We start from the raw sequence: 17,299 nt of genomic DNA, 5'->3' as shown, positions 1-17,299 counted from the left end.
AGTTGTGCTTTAAACTACCCATTTATTTCAAGATAGACGAGAGTTGGGGTCTCAAGGATAGCTATTCAGCATCTTTACCCTGGATTCAGGCTCATGTAATTCCTGTTGCGGTGGAGTTGGACTTATGAAATGGGAAGGGTACAGCGAAAGCCATTTTGATATTGGGTCACAGGCTTTCCTAAAGTATCACTGAATATCACAGACCTCTGGTCCACCAAAGTCTGGAGGAGAGAGCACAGCTATAGACCAAAAAAGTGTCTATGGTTCATCATGCAGCAATGTGGGTGACATCTCACCCTCAGATTGGAAAGACCAAATTCATGGGGAAGATTTGCCTAGTTTTAGCCGGGAGAAGTCTCCAGGAAAACTCGTACCCTGAACGACAGTTCTGCTGTCAAAAATTTCCGGGTTGGGAAAGGAAACAATTGGAAATAAGCCCCGAGGAGCTAAGAATCATTTCTGGATTGGTTCAGGGAGAATTAAATGTCTATTTAAAGGACAGTGTAACGTATACCTGATAGTGTTTTTTTCAGTTGTGTTAAAAGTTCTGTTCTGTAGTTTGAAGTATAAGTTGCCTCCCAAAATAGTGTTTAGTTAATAGTACTTTTAGTTTGTTTGTTACAGTGAACATCTTAAAGCGTTAAATCTTGTTGTATCATCCGTTCAGTTATTAACTGGAAGTACAAATGTCTTTAACTTATCGGTCTCTACATGGATCGTAATAATATTTTATAGATTCAGAAGGAATAGGTGCTCCTCTTACATTCATAAAACAATGTGGGTTGCTACCAGCCCTACCTCAGCTGCGCCTGATTGCCTCTCTCCCTCTCTTTGAGTTATCTGTGGGACTCGGTATGAGCCAAAATTCATATGGCTCCAATGGGCAAGCAGCATCTGGGTACCTAACTGGCGCCTGTAACTTTCCTGATTCCATTCTGATGCGGCCTGAGGATGAATTTACTTTGATCCATAGGCCTCTGTGTTGTTGTTGCTCACTGATGGAATCACGGCTGATTTAACACATACTTTATTCATGCAAGTTCATAGCAGTTAAGTTTTGATCCCCTTCTTTCCCCTCACCTCACAAACACACTAAACATAAAACTGTATGAAAATTAAATCAACAATTTAATTTTCCAAAATGTTTGCCGGAAGTACCTGTAAATTGGTAACTGGCACCATTTAGGAGGGAGGCTGGAAAGTCCTTTGTTAATGTAATTAAAAGCATAAATTAAAAAGTTTTCTTATGGCAAAAACACTTGAGCTCATAAGAAATCATTCTGATCTGGCTTCACGCTTTCAATAAGATGCTCTCCCCAGTTGTTCACAATTTCCCAATCAAAATAGTTGGAAACTCATTAACAACCATTCAGCTATATCTTTCCAACTGCAAAAAAGGGGAAAATGATTCTTTAAACCAAACCTGAACTAATGAATATTTTACAACGTTTGTCTGTTTTGTGCATCCTCACATTCTTTTCTCCCCTTGGAGAGTGGTGTGGAAAGTTGGAAACATTTGCAGACTGAATAACAATATGTTGAATGGCATCATGAACCCCTTCCATGGCCATCAATTCCCGGAGTGGAACCTGAACCCAGGGCCTTCTGGGTCAGAGGACAAGTGTTACCAACTGAGCTGCAAGACCTCCACCTTTTGCAATTGGGAATAAAAAGAGAGAGAATATTTGGGGATTCCAGTAATTTACAGTAAATTATAACCCGTGATTGGCAGTCCTCTCCATTTTCAAAATTGCCCATGTCTCTCGCAAAATCACTTTCAGTTTCAAGTGGAGCAGCATTAAGGCAGCAAGAACTTTAGAATCTGATGTATGCTACAAACATAATTGAAAGGATAAGGAGGACCTATTTCCATTAGCAGAGGGTATAGATTTAAAGTACTTAGTGAATGGATTAAATGGGAGATGAGGAGAAACTTTTCCACTCAGATGGGATGGGATATGGAACTGACTGCCTGAAAAAGTGGTAGAGACAGAAATCTTTATCACATTGAAAACATTATTGGGTATCCACTTGAAATACCATAACTTGCAGGGCCAGGGACCAAGCATTGGAAAGTGTGAATGGGTTGAATCACACATTTTTTGGCTGTCAAAATCAGGTTGGGTTGAATGGCCTCCTGCTATGCTGTAAATTTTCTGTGTCTGTTTCTGGCTCTTCTGTCAATTTTTTTAATGATGAGAGTAGAATTAAAGTACAATTAGACGTACAGCTATTTAATTAGGTACAGTGCTTCATCCCTTCTTTCCCCATTTCCTCAGTGAAAAAAATGCCTGATCTTCATTCAATTCTACCCCATAGTAGCACAGTTGGGATTGAAAGTGTCGCATGTGGAGTAATGAAGGTCCAAGCCTGCAATCTGTTAACCCACAGTTGCAACATGCCACACTCCCTGGCAGTAGTTTTTTTTTAAAACTGGTGCATGATTTTGATTTTTTTCTCTGTAGTTAAGAACCTTGTGTGTAACTTTACTCCTGCATTTTGAGTAGAATCAGCTATTTGAGTGGCAGGTATGAACATACAATAAAATAAGGAGCAGGAGTAGGCCATTCATCCCCTTAAGCCTGCTCCGCCATTTAATAAGATCGTGGCTGATCTGATAGTAACCTCAAATCTGCATCTCACCTACCCCTGATAACCTATCACCCCCTTGCTTACCAAGAATCTATCCACCTCTGCCTTAAAACTACTTAAAGACTCTGTTTCTACCACCTTTTCAGGAATAGAGCTCCAAAGACCCGCGACCCTCTGAGTGAAAAAATGTCATCTCATCTCTGTTTTAAATGGGTGACCCTTAATTTTAAACAGTGACCCCTAGTTCTAGATTTTTCCACAAGAGGAAACATCCTCTCACGGTCAAAACCCCTCAGGATCTCATATGTTTCAATCAAGTCGCCTCTTACTCTAAACTCCAGCGGATACAAGCCTAGTCTGTCCAACCTTTCCTCATAAGACAACCCACCCATTCCAGGCATTAGTCTGGTAAACCTTCTCTGAACTGCTCCCAACGCATTCACATCCTTCCTAAAATAAAGTGACCAATACTGTACACACTACTCCAGATGTGCCTCCCGACTTTTGTATTCAATTCCCCTTGCAATAAACAATAACATTCTATTAGCTTTCCTAATTACTTGCTGTACATGCATACTAGCCTTTTGTGATTCATGTAGGACACCCAGATCTCTCTGCACCTCAGAGCTCTGCAATCTCTCACCATTTAGATAATATGCTTCTCTTTTATTCTTCCTGCTAAAATGGACAATTTCACAGTTTCCCACATTATACTCCATTTGCCAGATCTTTTCCCACTCACTTAACCAACCTATATCTTTTTGTAGCCTCCTTTTGTTCTCTTCACAACTTACTTTCCTACCTATCTTTGTGCAAATTCGGCAACCATCCCTTCAATCCCTTCATCCAAGTCATTTATGTAAATTGTAAACAGTTGAGGTCCCGGCACTGATCCCTGTGGCACACCACTTGTTACATCTTGCCAATCCGAAAAAGGCCCATTTATGCCTACTCTCTGCTTCCTGTGAAAAAATTAAGAAAAGCAAGGAGGGAGGGAGCATGAAGAGAGACTAGCAAACATAAAAGGGAATCCCATGGTCTTCTATAAGCATGTAAATAATAAAAAGGTGGTAAAAGAAAGGGTCACGCCGATTAGGGATAAGAAGAGACTTGCATGTGGAGGCAGGAGTAGCGGAGGTATTAAACGAGTACTTTGCATGTGTCTTTACAAAGGAAGAGGGTTCTACCCAGGCCGAGGTTAGAGAGAATTTGTGATTGGAGAACACTCGTCCATATCATTAGCCAAGAAAACAATTACAGATAAAAGCAACATAAACAACTCTTTGTATGTTAAGTCACTCAGCCTTCTAATAGGTGCATACAAGAGTAAAGCACCTAATACAGTGCATCCAAGCATAACTGTTTTACCACAATCCTGCACACACACACTAGGACTTTTCACTTGACAAATTGGACTCTAGGACAAAAACCAATCTATATACACAACAATAATAAAATTGAGAGAGATTGAAGGGCTTAAAGAGATCAAAGGACAATGGTTAAACGAGTTGGGCATGAATTGATAGGCACAGAGTTAAGACAATATGGTTATGGATGAATTGCTTCATTGTTTGGCAAAGAGCGCAAATGACTTCCACTTAAATAGGGCTTTTCACGACCTCAGGATGTGTCCCAAGCGTGTTACAGCCAAGGAATTGTTTTGAAACGTAATGACTATTATAATGTAGGGAAATGCAGCACTCCCTCAGTATTGCACTGACGTGTTAACCTAAACTTTGTGTCCAAATCTTTGCAGTAGGGTTTGAACCTATGATCTTCTGATCAGTGTTACCAACTCAGGCAATGTTAGCATCTTAGTGAGAAGGGAGAATCCCTCCTGTCAAAAATTCTGCCAAAAAGAATAAACATCAATTTAACATAGGATACCAATGCTTTTCCTGAGCTGTCTTTCCCAGTAAAAATACAAGCAACAGGGTTCTTCAAAGAAGAATTTTGGATTATTTTAGAAATAGTACATCCATCCCTGAATTTGGATTCCATAACAAATAATCGTTTGACCTCCCATCATAACTTTGACTGAAATTTACAAGTGTCCCTGGCATTTCCTCTGATCTTATGCAAAAATTCTATCCCAATGGCTCCAAAGTGTGTGTGTGTCGCATATGTTTTGATTGTATGGGTGTGTGTGTTTAGGGATGGTGGGAAGGGAGGGGGATGGTAGGAAAGTAGGAAAAGCTAGATCGATTGAAAATTTCTAACCTGAGGTTGGTAGGTTTTTGTAAGGTAAGGGTTATAAGCATTATGGATCCAAGGGGGCTAGCTGAAATTAAGATCCAGATCATCCAAAAATATAATTAAATGGCAGAACAGATTAGAATGGCATCCCCCTGTTAATATGTCACCATATTTCATAGGGGGTGGCTGGGCAACTTCCTGGACTTTCCCAGGATTTCATCCAATCCTACCACATAAGGTCTCAATAGTATTCTCATCAGCTCAGAGCTCCATTCAAGGCTATGGACAGCTCCAAGAGGCTCTGTGACAAGGGTAAAGTATCCTGTAGCAAGTATCTAAAGGGGACTAAATTGGATGTATGAGTATCCTGCTTTCGTTGATCACAACTTCATGCTGCCTGCTCATTTGAATAATCTGCACGTCCATCCAGTGCTAACTGTACTGTTCATTGGCTGGATGGCTCACCAGAGCGTGGGGTGGGGGATGGATATTACATGTGGCCAGCACTACTTAAATGTAGCTTACACAGTTTAAAGCTGGTCTGTAGCTCTTAAAGGGAGGTGCATTCTGGCTGAGATAGGTGCTGGCATTCACTGACAGACTTCCCTCTCCCTTGCAGGAAAAGATGGCACACAACCCGAGGCAACAGAAGCTAAATGCAGGCATGCAGGTTTGCATGTCCTAATCCCTATGGAGCAGGAGGTGCTGGTCATTATTGAAGTCATTTCTGAGACAGTGACCAGTGAGGATGACCATCCTCAAACTTAATCCTCCTCCTCGCATCCCATTTTCCTCTCATCCAACACTCTCTTCTGATTTACAAGCTGGCAGACAATGTAAGCATGCACCTCTCCCTTGGACTCTCCTTGCCTCACTGTAGGAGGAAGTATAAATTGGCAAATAATGGAGGCATGTAAAGAAGGGTGTTACATTTATCATGGGTGATTTGAATCTGCATATTGACTGGACAAATCAGATTGGCAGGGGTAACATGGAGGACAAATTTGTATAGTGCATCAGGAATTGTTTCTAAGAGCAATATGTTGCAGAACCTATGCGGGAACAAGCTATTTTCGATCCAGTAATGTGCAATGAGGTGGGGTTAGGAAGAAATATCGTAGTTAAGCATCCTCTAGGGGGTAGCAATCACAACATGGTGGAATTTCAAATTCAGTTTGAGGGCGAGCAATTCAGGTCTCAAACCAGTGTCCCTCAACTTAAATAAGGGTACCTAGAGGTATGAAGGAAGAGTTGTCTAAAGTGGGCTGGGAAAATAGTCTAAGGGGAAGGTCAGTGGATGAGCAGTGGCAGACATTTAAGCAGAAATTTCATAAAGCTCAGCAAAAATTTATCCCGGTCAAAAACAAGGACTTGATGAGAAGGATGAACCACTCGTGGTTAACAAAGGTGGTCAAGGAGAGTATCCAATCAAAAACGAAGGCATACAAAGTGGCAAAAAATAGTGGCCGACCAGAGGATTGGGAATTTTGTTTTAGGAACCAGCAGCGGATAACTAAAAAGCTAATAAAGAGGGAGAAAGCTGATTATAAAAGTAAATTGGCAAGAAATATAAAAACAAACAGCAAGAGCTTCTACTGATGAATAAAAAGAGTGGCTAAAGTGAACGTGGGACCCTTGGAGGATGCGACTGGAGAATTGATAATGGGGAATAGGGAAATGGCAGATAATTTAAACCAATATTTTGCATCGGTCTTCACGGTGGAGGACACTATAAACATCCCAAAGATATCAGATAGGCAAGTAGCTAATGGGAGGAAAGATCTTGTAATGGTCTCGATCACGAGGGACAAAGTATTTGACAAACCAATGGGACCAAAGGCAGACAATTCACCAGGACCTGATGGCCTGCATCCAAGGGTTTTAAAGGAAGTGGCTGCAGACATAGTGGAGGCATTGGTCAAAATATTCCAGAACTCTCTGGATTCCAGGAGGGTCCCAGCGGATTGGAAAACCGCTAATATGACGCCCCTATTCAAGAAGGGAGGGAGACAAAAAGAAACTATAGGCCAGTCAGCCTAACATCTGTTGTTGGGAAAATGCTAGAGTCCATTATTAAGGAAGAAATAGCAGGACATTTATGAAAGCTTAACACAATCAAACACAGTCAGCATGGTTTTGTGAAAGGGAAATCATGTTTGACAAATTTGCCCAAGTTCTTTGAGGGTATAACAAGCAGAGTTGATAAAGGGGAAGCAGTAGGTGTAGTGTATTTGGATTTCCAGAAGGCATTCGATAAGGTGCCACATAAAGGTTATTGCACAAGATAGGAGCTCACGGTATTGGAGGTAATGTATTAGCACGGATTGAGGATTGGTTAATACACAGAAGACAGAGTCGGGATTAATGAGTCTTTTTCAGGTTGGAAAAATGTAACTAGTGGAGTGCCACAAGGATCAGTCCTAGGGCCTCAATTATTTACTATCTACATTAATGACTTGGAGGGAGGGGCAGAGTGTAATGTATCCAAATTTGCTGACGATACAAAAATAGGTGGGAGGGCATGTTGTGATGAGGACATAAGGAATCTACAAGGGGATACAGATAGGTTGAGAAAGTGGGCAAAAAACTTGGCAGATGGTGTTTAATGTAGGGAAGTGTGAAGTCTTGCACTTCAGTAGAATCAAAAGGCAGACTATTACTTAAATGGAGAGTCTCCAAAAATGTGCAGCAGAGGGGGATCTGGGTGTTCTTGTGCATGAAACACAAGAAGTTAGCATGCAGGTGCAGCAAGTAATTAAGGCGGCAAATGGAATTTTGGCCTGTATTGCTAGGGATTGGAGTTTAAAAATAAGGAAGGCTTGTTACAACTGTATAGGGCGTGGGTGAGGCTGCACCTGGAGTACTGTGTACAGTTTTGGTCCCCATATTTAAGGAAGGATATACTGGAATTGGAGGGCAGCTTAAAAGAGATTCATTAGGCTGATTCCTGGGATGACGAGGTTGACTTATCAAGAACGGCTAAACAGGTTAGGCCTTTATTCATTAGACTTTATAAGAATGAGGGGTAATCTTATTGAAACATACAGGATTCCGAGGGGGCTTTACAGGGTAGATGTTGAGATGATGTTTCCACTAGTGGGGGAATCTCAAACTAGGAGACATTGTCCACTTATTCTGTAACTCTCATTTAAAACTGAAATACAAAGGAATTTCTTCTCTCAGAGAGTAGTGAATGTCTGGAATTCTCTACCCCAGAGAGTTGTGGAGGATAGATCACTGAAAGTATTTAAAGAGGAGGTAGATAGTTTTTTGAAATATCAGGGAGTTGAGGGCTATGAGGAGCTAGCACGAAAGATGAGTTGAGGCCTGAGGCAGATCAGCCATGGTCTTATTGAATGGCGGGGCAGGCTTGAGGGGCCGAATGGCCTACTCCTGCTCCTTTTTCTTATGTTCTTACCCACACAACAGCTGTACCTTTGCACCTATTTCCTTTCGGATATCCAAGAGCTCCAATGTGGTCAGGCAGTGGAGGAACACCAAGAAGGAGGTAATGAAAACACCGTACCATCACTTCATTCACAATCATAACCTCCAGCTCAGATACTGACACTCTGCTTATACTATTGGATAGTTTAGAGGTGGAATCTGCTTGTAGAGAGATGCTGAACACAACTGGCCTTCAACCAGGCAGCGGTGAAGGATACCACAGGTGCCAGCTTTCCAGAGGGCATAGTTGCACAGGAGTTAGGCTGCAGAACTCAGTTGAGGACTTTGATGGGAGCAACCTACAGAAGATGGCTGTACACAGTGGAATGCTTGGCTCTTTCAGAAGCTTGCTAGAAAGCCTACAGTTACTATCAAGAAGTATGGAGGACTCCAGTATCAACTTGGCACAGAGTTTTCTGCAATGCTTGGAGCATATTCTTTGCAGCATGGAAGTAGTGGCCAACTCCATGCAGACGCTCGTGAGCCCAATCATGAGGCAGCGCAAGCAGCAGTCATCGAATGCCTGGGTGTTGCAAAGGAAGTTCAGAAAGCTGCATTACGGCTTCAGATTACAGTGTGCAAAAGAGCTTGTAGGAAGCCCCAGCTCATGTACAGGTGGCACAATGGACTGCCGCATCATGACAATTGCCAGGATACCAGGCATTGATTTGCATGATTCACTGCCTGTGGTCACATGCCACCTGGCTGAGGAAGTGCAATTTCTTTTAGTTGAGGTAGAGGATACAGTTGACATGCAGTCTCCACAAAGCGATAAGCATACAGCCAATGGTACCCTGCCTCAATGCAAAGGCCTGCTATCCTTGTGAAGTCGCTTTGATGCTCTGCCTGCTTGACTCCGGCAAAAGAGATGGTTAATTCTCTTTGACTAGAGAGCCCCAAATGACCTCCCTTATGCAACAGGGGATGGCAAACTGCTAGATTTTGCAAGTAGTTCCAGCTCGAGCCTGAAAGCAACCAGACCTATAAGTTCATTGCCATGATCCCCTTCACAGCCACTGGCAATGTGATTCTTGCCCTGCTGAGTATGCGGTTGTGGCTGAAGTAGGTGGCAGATTTCAGTGAGGGCATTCTTATATGCAGATGTTTCAGCTCCTCATTGAGATTTACATAGGGGAATTATTCCCTGAATACCCTGGGTGGATTTGTCCTCCTCCTGCAGGTCCTTCTCCCTCTCCTCCCAGCTTGTCCCACTCTGCGTGGACTCTATTCATTCTTGTGATCATGCTGTATTCAAAGGGAAATATTGCACGTCTGGGAGAAACTGACTTGCGCAGAAGCCTTGAAGTCTGCAAAAAGTTCTTCAGCATTTGCCACACCACTTCCTGACGCATCTTTGCAAATTGAAACAATTACAGAAAACAGCTAACATTTGTAAAATCAAAACAAAAACCTGACTGAAACAACCAGCAATGAATCCTATATGTAGTTGAAGACGCCTTCAAATAGTTCTGGTGGGTTGCTTCATGCTGTTAAACAAATGTTCAGCTGTCTGAGGTTAAGGGAAGGCCTTCAAATTGGCACCATTGGTGTCAAATCAGTGGCAGCATGATGTGATTGCTCTGCATACTTCTGACGCTCATTCACTGCATGCTTGCTAATGTCTGCACCAATATGGCAACTGGTGTGGTTCACGTCACGCATGCGCACAGGTACAGCAGATGCCATTTTGGAGTTATAAAGGCACTCACTCCCCTCAAAAAAGGGATTTAAGAAGTCCAATTTCTTGCCCAAAGATTTTTTGGGTGGTTTGGTACAAGGTATTTCATTGGGCAGATGTCACTGAAGCACCCTTTCAAGTGCTGGTGACCTAACCTGACTGTGCTCTCAATGCCATGCTTAGAACTCGAGATGGAATCCATCACATTGGGGATTGACAGGCTTCAAGCATCAGATTGAACTGATTTGAATTTTGATTCTGTGCTTCTAAATATTCAAAATGTGCTGTTGCCTTATTAATCATCTCAAACATGTGTTATGGACAGGAGGGGGGTTAATTTAAATACTGTGATTTCTCCTGTCACCAGAAAGGTGTTATGATTTGCTTCCCCCTTTATAAGCAGTGGCGTGTTTCCCCAACTCCTCAGTTTTGGTGGGATCCAATTTTCTATTAATAACCCCACAACAAACTCGAGATATGATGAACTCAGAGGGTTAGTTTCTTTGCACATTCTCAATCCACCGGGGGGATGGGGAAAGAGGGGTGGAGTTGTTATGGCACCGCCTGCACTCACACAGTAAAAGAGGGATAGAGGAAAAAAAAGGTTTACATGGCAAAGGCCACAGAGAGAATAATTATAGTTTCACGTGTGTCCAGAGTACAGAATCAAAGTCCAATGAGGTGTTCCTTCACAGAAGTCGGTAGGTTGAAAACCAATGCTGTATAATTCACCTTTTCAGTGGAGTTGACTTCACACGAGGCACTGGGCATGCAGAGTTGAATCAGTCTTCTAGGCAATGGTACAGAAGTTCCAGTAGAAACAGTGTAGATTGGGCCAGGTATTCGGCCTGGGCAAAGCCACTTTTCTGTGCTGCTTGGAGATGGTAAAATGGCAGACTGAGGTATTTTTCAGTACAGCAAGGCAATATTACTGGTTACATAAGCTAGAAAATTCCATGTCACATGACTCCCACCTCTTCACAAATGTCTTTGACAAAAGATGTGTATTCCCCATCTGGGTTCCTGATAATGGTTAAATGTTTCAGCCATTACAACTTGAAAGGAAGGTCATAGTGTCCTTTTTCCTAGCAGATGAATAGGTTGGCCAGGCCTGGCTCATAAAATTCATATTCCCTTTGAATTTGGTCTCTACAGCCCACAGGGGTTGTTAGTGCCTCTTCAGAGATAGTGAGGCACGTGTTTCTACGATATTGCCATGGTAGTTCCTTCTGTTCAGTGTCACAGACAGACATAGCTTCAGCCATTTTAAGGTCTTTGTCCAGTTATTAAAATTTTTAGAAATTAGCCATGAAGATATCTATATATTTTATCAAAATATATAGTGTGAGGTCTTAGTCCCCTGACACATTCTATTTATTAGAATAGAAGGTAATTTACAGTAGTCTTTTGCAGCATTTTTATTAAATAGTTCTTGTTGGTTTCCTCACTGATGTACTTTGGCATTACTCACACAAAATATTTTAACAGTTCTTTATCTTCCTCCAACAATATCTCACTGTTTCAAACATTTTGGGATAAAACTTCAATTAGGCCCCTTTTCAGGCATGAGCAGCCTACGTCTGTTCTTGCTGAGGCAGGCAGCACATTAACTCACTTAAATGATTGCTCTGGTGGGTTAAGCATCAGCAGAAGGCCTGGCAGTAGGCATTATTAACGCACAGTGCAGCCATCCTGCCCCCTCTTAAGTGGAAGTGTACTCATTAATGGGAAGCTGCTGCTGATTGCCTGAACTGACACTAGCTGCAAGTAGGAATGGCACAAATGGAGCACAAGGAAAAAGAAAGAACTCCTATGTCCACTGATGTGGCACAGAAGCCTTGCTGGTGGAGGGCGACAGGAGGAGAGAGATTATGTTTCCTTGAAGGAGGGGGGTGGGGAACGGAAGGCAAGGAAGCCTTGACGGATCACCTTTTGAAAAGAATGGCAGCAAATGGCCAGCGAGGTCAATGCCCAAAATAACCCCAATGGACCTGGCAGCAATGCTGCAATATCAATAGTCTCACAAGGGTGATCAAGGACAGTGAATGCATCTTCATCTCCTACCTGCTACACCAACAACCTCACAAGCTGCGAAATACACCATGCACCCATCACTCACCCGTCAGCAGTGTCTAGCAGTCAGGACTCAGTCCTAACATTCAGATAGTCCACTTCACCCTCGCTCACCTTCCAATGATGCCAGCCTTGCACACACCTCCTGCTGTTGCTACATATCTATGCAGCCTCTGTTTCATTGCCCTGTTGTGTTTCTAACCCAGAGGCACTCCAGTTGCAGCCCTGATACCTGTTGCAGTCTTTGTGTGAATAGGCCCCAAATCCTCTGCTGCCTTGTAAGGATGCAACACTCTATATTAAATCCAGCAACTCATTACAACATTTTCAAAAGCACTCCACAGTACTTCAACAAACTTTGAAAAAGTAGTCCAAATCACTTGCCCTGCAAGTTGCACGGCGGCCCCTTTAAAATAGAGGGAGTCCCTCTCCCAGCTGAAGGCACGTTCAGCTGTGGGAGGTTAGCCGTAGATCCCCGTGGTCCGAGTTTAAAAATGTGCATCAAATCAGCTGGAACTGCAGTTTAACATCACAACCTGACCAATTTGGACTTGTTGTGCAGACACTAAAGGTAATATTTGAGAAAAAAAAGGGGGCTGTATATTAGCATGGATAGAGGACCGGCTAATAGACGGCAGAGAGTTGGGATACGGGGGTCGGGGGGGCATTTTCAGGATGGTAACCTGTAACTAGTGGAGTGCCACAGGGATCAGTGCTGGGACCACAATTATTTACAATATATATTAATGATGTGGATGAGGGAAATGAATGGACTATCGCCAAGTTTGCGGATGACACAAAAACAGGTGGGAAGGCAAGTGCTGAGGATGACACAAGGAGTCTACAGAGGGATATAGACAGATTAAGCGAGTGGGCAAAAATATGGCAGATGGAATATAATGTGGGAAAGTGAGAGGTTATGCACTTTGGCAAGAAGAGTAGAGGAGTGAATATTATTTAAATGGAGAAATACTGAAGAAAGCTGCAGCACAGAGGGATTTGGGAGTCCCTGTGCATGAATCCCAAAAAGCTAACATACAAGTTCAGCAGGTAATAGGTAAGGCAAATGGAATGCTGGCCTTTATTTTAAAGGGAACGGAGTATAAAAATAGAGAAGCCTTGTTAAAACTATACAAGGCACTAGTTAGGCCACACCTAGAATACTGTGAATAGTTTTGGTCCCCTTATCTAAGGGAAGAAATACTGGCATTGGAGGCAGTCCAGAGAAGGTTCACTAGGCTGATCCCGGGTATGGGGAGGGGATTTTCTTATGAGAGGTTGAGTAGGTTGGGCCTCTTGAGTTCAGAAGAATGAGAGGCGATCTTATTGAAACATATAAGATGCTTAGGGGGCTTGACAGGGTAGATGCCGAGAGGTTGCTTCCCCTTGTGGGAGAGTCTAGGGCCAGTGGGCATAATCTCAGAGTAAGGGTGCGCCCATTTAAAACAGAGATGAGGAGGGATTTCTTCTCTGAGGGTAGTCAATCTGTAAAGTTTATTTTTTAACCGCAGATGGCTGTAGAAGCTGGGTTGTTATGTATATTCAAGGTGGAGATAGACAGAGTTTTAATCAGTAAAGGAATCAAGGGTTATGGGGAAAAGGCAAGAAAGCGGAATTGAGGATTATCAGATCAGCCATGATCTCATTGAATGGCGGAGCAGACTTGATAGGCTGAATGGCCTACTTCTGCTCCTACATCTTATGGTCTAAGTTGTTTCGTACATGTTTAAAACAACAAGTCCTTCCAACCAAACCCAGGGAGCTAATTTGGGTTTCAACACAGATACATGGTGGGCTCTCTGTGGGATTGCTGCTGCCATGAAGCAGCCTACCATTATCGTCAACCCACTGCATCATCACATTTGCTGACTAGGCAGTTAAAATGGCAAATGCACCCCAAAGACCAGGATTCTAACAGGCCTTGGCAGAGGTGGAGGCCTAGACAAGGAGGTTCATAACTGGGGTGCTGGCACTAGCCTACACTGAAAGGTCAGTATAGGTTGGAATAGAGGGTGACAAGCCACTACAATATACTCCCCCTCTACTGGGAACCAAAAGTCTCTGTCGTGGCTTCTTGCGGTATACTACTCTCATGATTTATGAAATAGGGGCAAAACCCAGAGAGCAGATTATACTAGACTGGTATTGTGCAATGAGATGGGATTAATTAATGATCTTATAGTGAAGGCACCCCTATGTAACAGCGACAATACGATTGAATTTTACATTCATTTTGAGGGAGAAACGAGTGTATCCAAGACTAGTATTTTAAACTTAAATAAAGGCAATTATGAGGGCATGAAAGCAGAGCTGGCTAAAGTGAATTGGCAAATTAGATTAAGGGATAGGTCAATAAAGATGCAGTAGCAAGCATTTAAGGGGATATTTCAGAATACACAGAATAGATACATTCCAACGAGTAAGAAAAAGTCCAAGGTAGTTAGGTGGTTAACTAGAAAGGTTAAAGATAGTATCAAATGTAAAGAAAAAGTTGTGCAAAGATAGATGGAATGTCAGAAGATTGGACATTGAAGATTGGAAGGTCAGAATAAGGAACAGCAAAGGGTGACTAAAAGATTAATAAGGAGGGAAAAATTATAGTACAAGAGAAAGCTAGTCAGAAATGTAAAAACAGTTAGTAAGAGTTTTTAACAAAATGTGCATTGGTCCTATAAAGTGAGCCTGGAGAATTGATAATGGGAAACAAGGAAATGGCAGATAAATTGAACAGGTATTTAGCATCAATCTTCACTATAGAGGATACAAGTAACATCTCAGAAGCAGCTATAAATCAGGAAATGGCAGGAAGGGAGGAACTCAAGGAAAATTACAATCACCAGAAAAGTGGTACTGAGTAAGTTATTGAAGCTGTGGGCTCACAAGTGCCCAGGTCCTGATAGATTTCATCTTAGGGTCTTAAAAGAAGTGACTTGTGACATAGTTGATGCATTGGTATTATTTTCTGAAACTCCCTAAATTTGGGGAAGGTCCCATTAGATTTGAAGATAGCAAATGTAACTCCATTATTCAAAAAGGGATGGAGACAGGAATCAGGAAGCTACAGGTCAGTTAGCTTAAAATCTGTTGTAGGGAAAAAGTTAGAAGCTATTATTAAAGAAGCCATAGCAAGGCACTTGGATAAGTTCAAGGTTATCAGGCAGAGTCAACATGGTTTTGTGAAAGGGAAATCATGTTTAACCAACTTATTGAAGGATTTTGAGGAAGTAACATGTGCTGTGGTTAAAGGGGAACCGGTGGATATACTGCACTTAGATTTCCAGAAGGCATTTGATAAAGTGCACATCAAAGGTTATTGCGGAAAATAAAAGCTCATGGTATAGGGGGCAACATATTGACATGGATAGAGGATTGGCTAGCTAACAGGAAGCAGAGAGTAGGCATAAATGGATCTTTTTCAGGTTGGCATGACGTAATGAGTAACGTGTCACAGGGATCAGTGCTGGAATCTCAACTGTTTATAATTTATATAAATGACTTGGATAAAGGGATGGATAGGATGGTTGCCAAATTTCCTGATGGCACAAAGATGGGTAGGAAAGTAAGTTGTGAAGAGGACATAAGGAGGCTACAAAAAGATATAGATAGGTTGAGTGAATGGGCAAAGATCTGGCAAATGGAGTATAATATGGGGAAATGTGAAATTGTCTATTTTGGTAGAAAGAATTAAAGAGGAACATATTATCTAAATGGTGAGAGACTGCAAAGCTCTGAGATGAAGAGGGATCAGGGCGTCTTAGTGCATGAATCACAAAAGGCTAGTATGCAGGTATAGCAATTAATGAGAAAAGCTAATAGAATGTTATCATTTATTGCAAGGGGAATTGAATACAAATGTAGGGAGGTTATGCTTCAATTATACAGAGCAGTAGTGAGATCACATCTAGAGTACTGTGCACAGTATTGGTCGCTTTATTTAAGGAAGGATGTAAATGCATTGGGAGCAGCTCAGCAAAGGTTTACCAGACTAATACCTGGAATGGGTGGGCTGTCTTATGAGGAAAGGTTGGACAGACTAGGTTTGTATCTGCTGGAGTTTAGAAGAGAGTAAGAGGCGACTTGATTGAAGCTTTTAAGATCCTGGGGGGTCTTGACAGGGTGGATGTGGAGAGGGTGTTTTCTCTTGTGGGAGAATCTAGAACTAGGGGGTCACTGTTTAAAAATAAGCAGTTGCCCATTTAAAACAGATGAGGCAAAATTCCCTCTCCCGACGGTTGAACTCTCTTCCTGAAAAGACGGTGGAAGCAGTGTCTTTGAATATTTTTAAGAGGTGGATAGATTTTTGGTAAGCAAGGGGGTGACAGGTTATCAAGGATAGGCGGGATGCAGATTTGAGGTTACTATCAGATCATGATCTGATTAAGTGGCGGAGCAGGCTCGAGGGGCCGAATGGCCTACTCCTGCTCCTTGTTCATATGTTCATAAATTTCCACTAATGAGTTACATTTCAAAGGATGTGACTTACAGTAACTTGTTTAGTTCCTCCAAACACCGTGTACCTGAATTTCACTGCATTCTTCAGTGGTGTATCTCCATACCGATCTTTGGCATAAACAGTGGCTCCACGGCTGAGCAGGTACTTCACAACTTCTAGGTGTCCCTCACAAACTGCTACATGGAGTGGGGTTCGTTCATCATAATCCTCACTGCACAGGTTGCCGCCCTGAAAGGCAGGTGTTTTTTTAAATCAGCATCAGAAAGAAGTGAATTCCAGGTTTGCTCTTGGAAAACCTCTATAATCTTATTTTAGAATTACCGTTGAAACAAAGAGTAACACCTAACAGGAAAAAATTAAGTGCACCCTGTGTTGTTATAACTACCTGTACTGACTCGAGGCCCAAGGTTCAGTTCCCTGCCTGATTTTTCTTATTCTTTCACGGAATGTGGGCGTCGCTGGCTAAGCCAGCATTTTTATTACCCATCCCTAATTGCCCTTGAGAAGATGGTAGTGAGCTGCCTTCTTGAACTGCTCCACACCATGTGGTGTAGGTACACCCACAGTATTGTTAGGGAGGGTGTTCCAGGATTTTGACCCAGCAACATTGAAGGAATGGCGATATATTTCCAAGTCATGATGGTGTGTGGCTTGGAGAACTTGCTGGTGGTGGTGTTCCCATGCATGTGCTGCTCTTGTCCTTCTAGGTGGTAGAGGTTGCAGGTTTGGAAGGTGCTGTTGAAGTCTTGGTGAATTCCTGCAGTGCATCTTGTAGATGGTACACACTGCTGCCACTGGCATTGGTGGTGGAGCGAGTGGATGTTGAAGGTGGTGGATGGGGTGCCAATCAAGCAGGCTGC

At 42.5% G+C, this 17,299-nt stretch overlaps 1 protein-coding gene across 1 annotated transcript in view; it reads right to left on the bottom strand.

The window, feature by feature from the left end:
* The window catches only part of LOC144693089 (60 kDa lysophospholipase-like), a 126,191-nt gene that overhangs the window by 14,909 nt on the left and 93,983 nt on the right, over window positions 1-17,299 (bottom strand). The window contains 1 exon segment of the mRNA XM_078562473.1: window positions 16,504-16,667. Within this exon segment, the coding sequence (XP_078418599.1) occupies window positions 16,504-16,667 (164 nt within the window).

Source organism: Cetorhinus maximus, chromosome 18, assembly GCF_964194155.1.
Source record: "Cetorhinus maximus chromosome 18, sCetMax3.hap1.1, whole genome shotgun sequence".
NCBI classification, from domain to species: Eukaryota; Metazoa; Chordata; class Chondrichthyes; order Lamniformes; family Cetorhinidae; genus Cetorhinus; species Cetorhinus maximus.
This window is presented reverse-complemented; position numbering and strand designations above follow the sequence as displayed.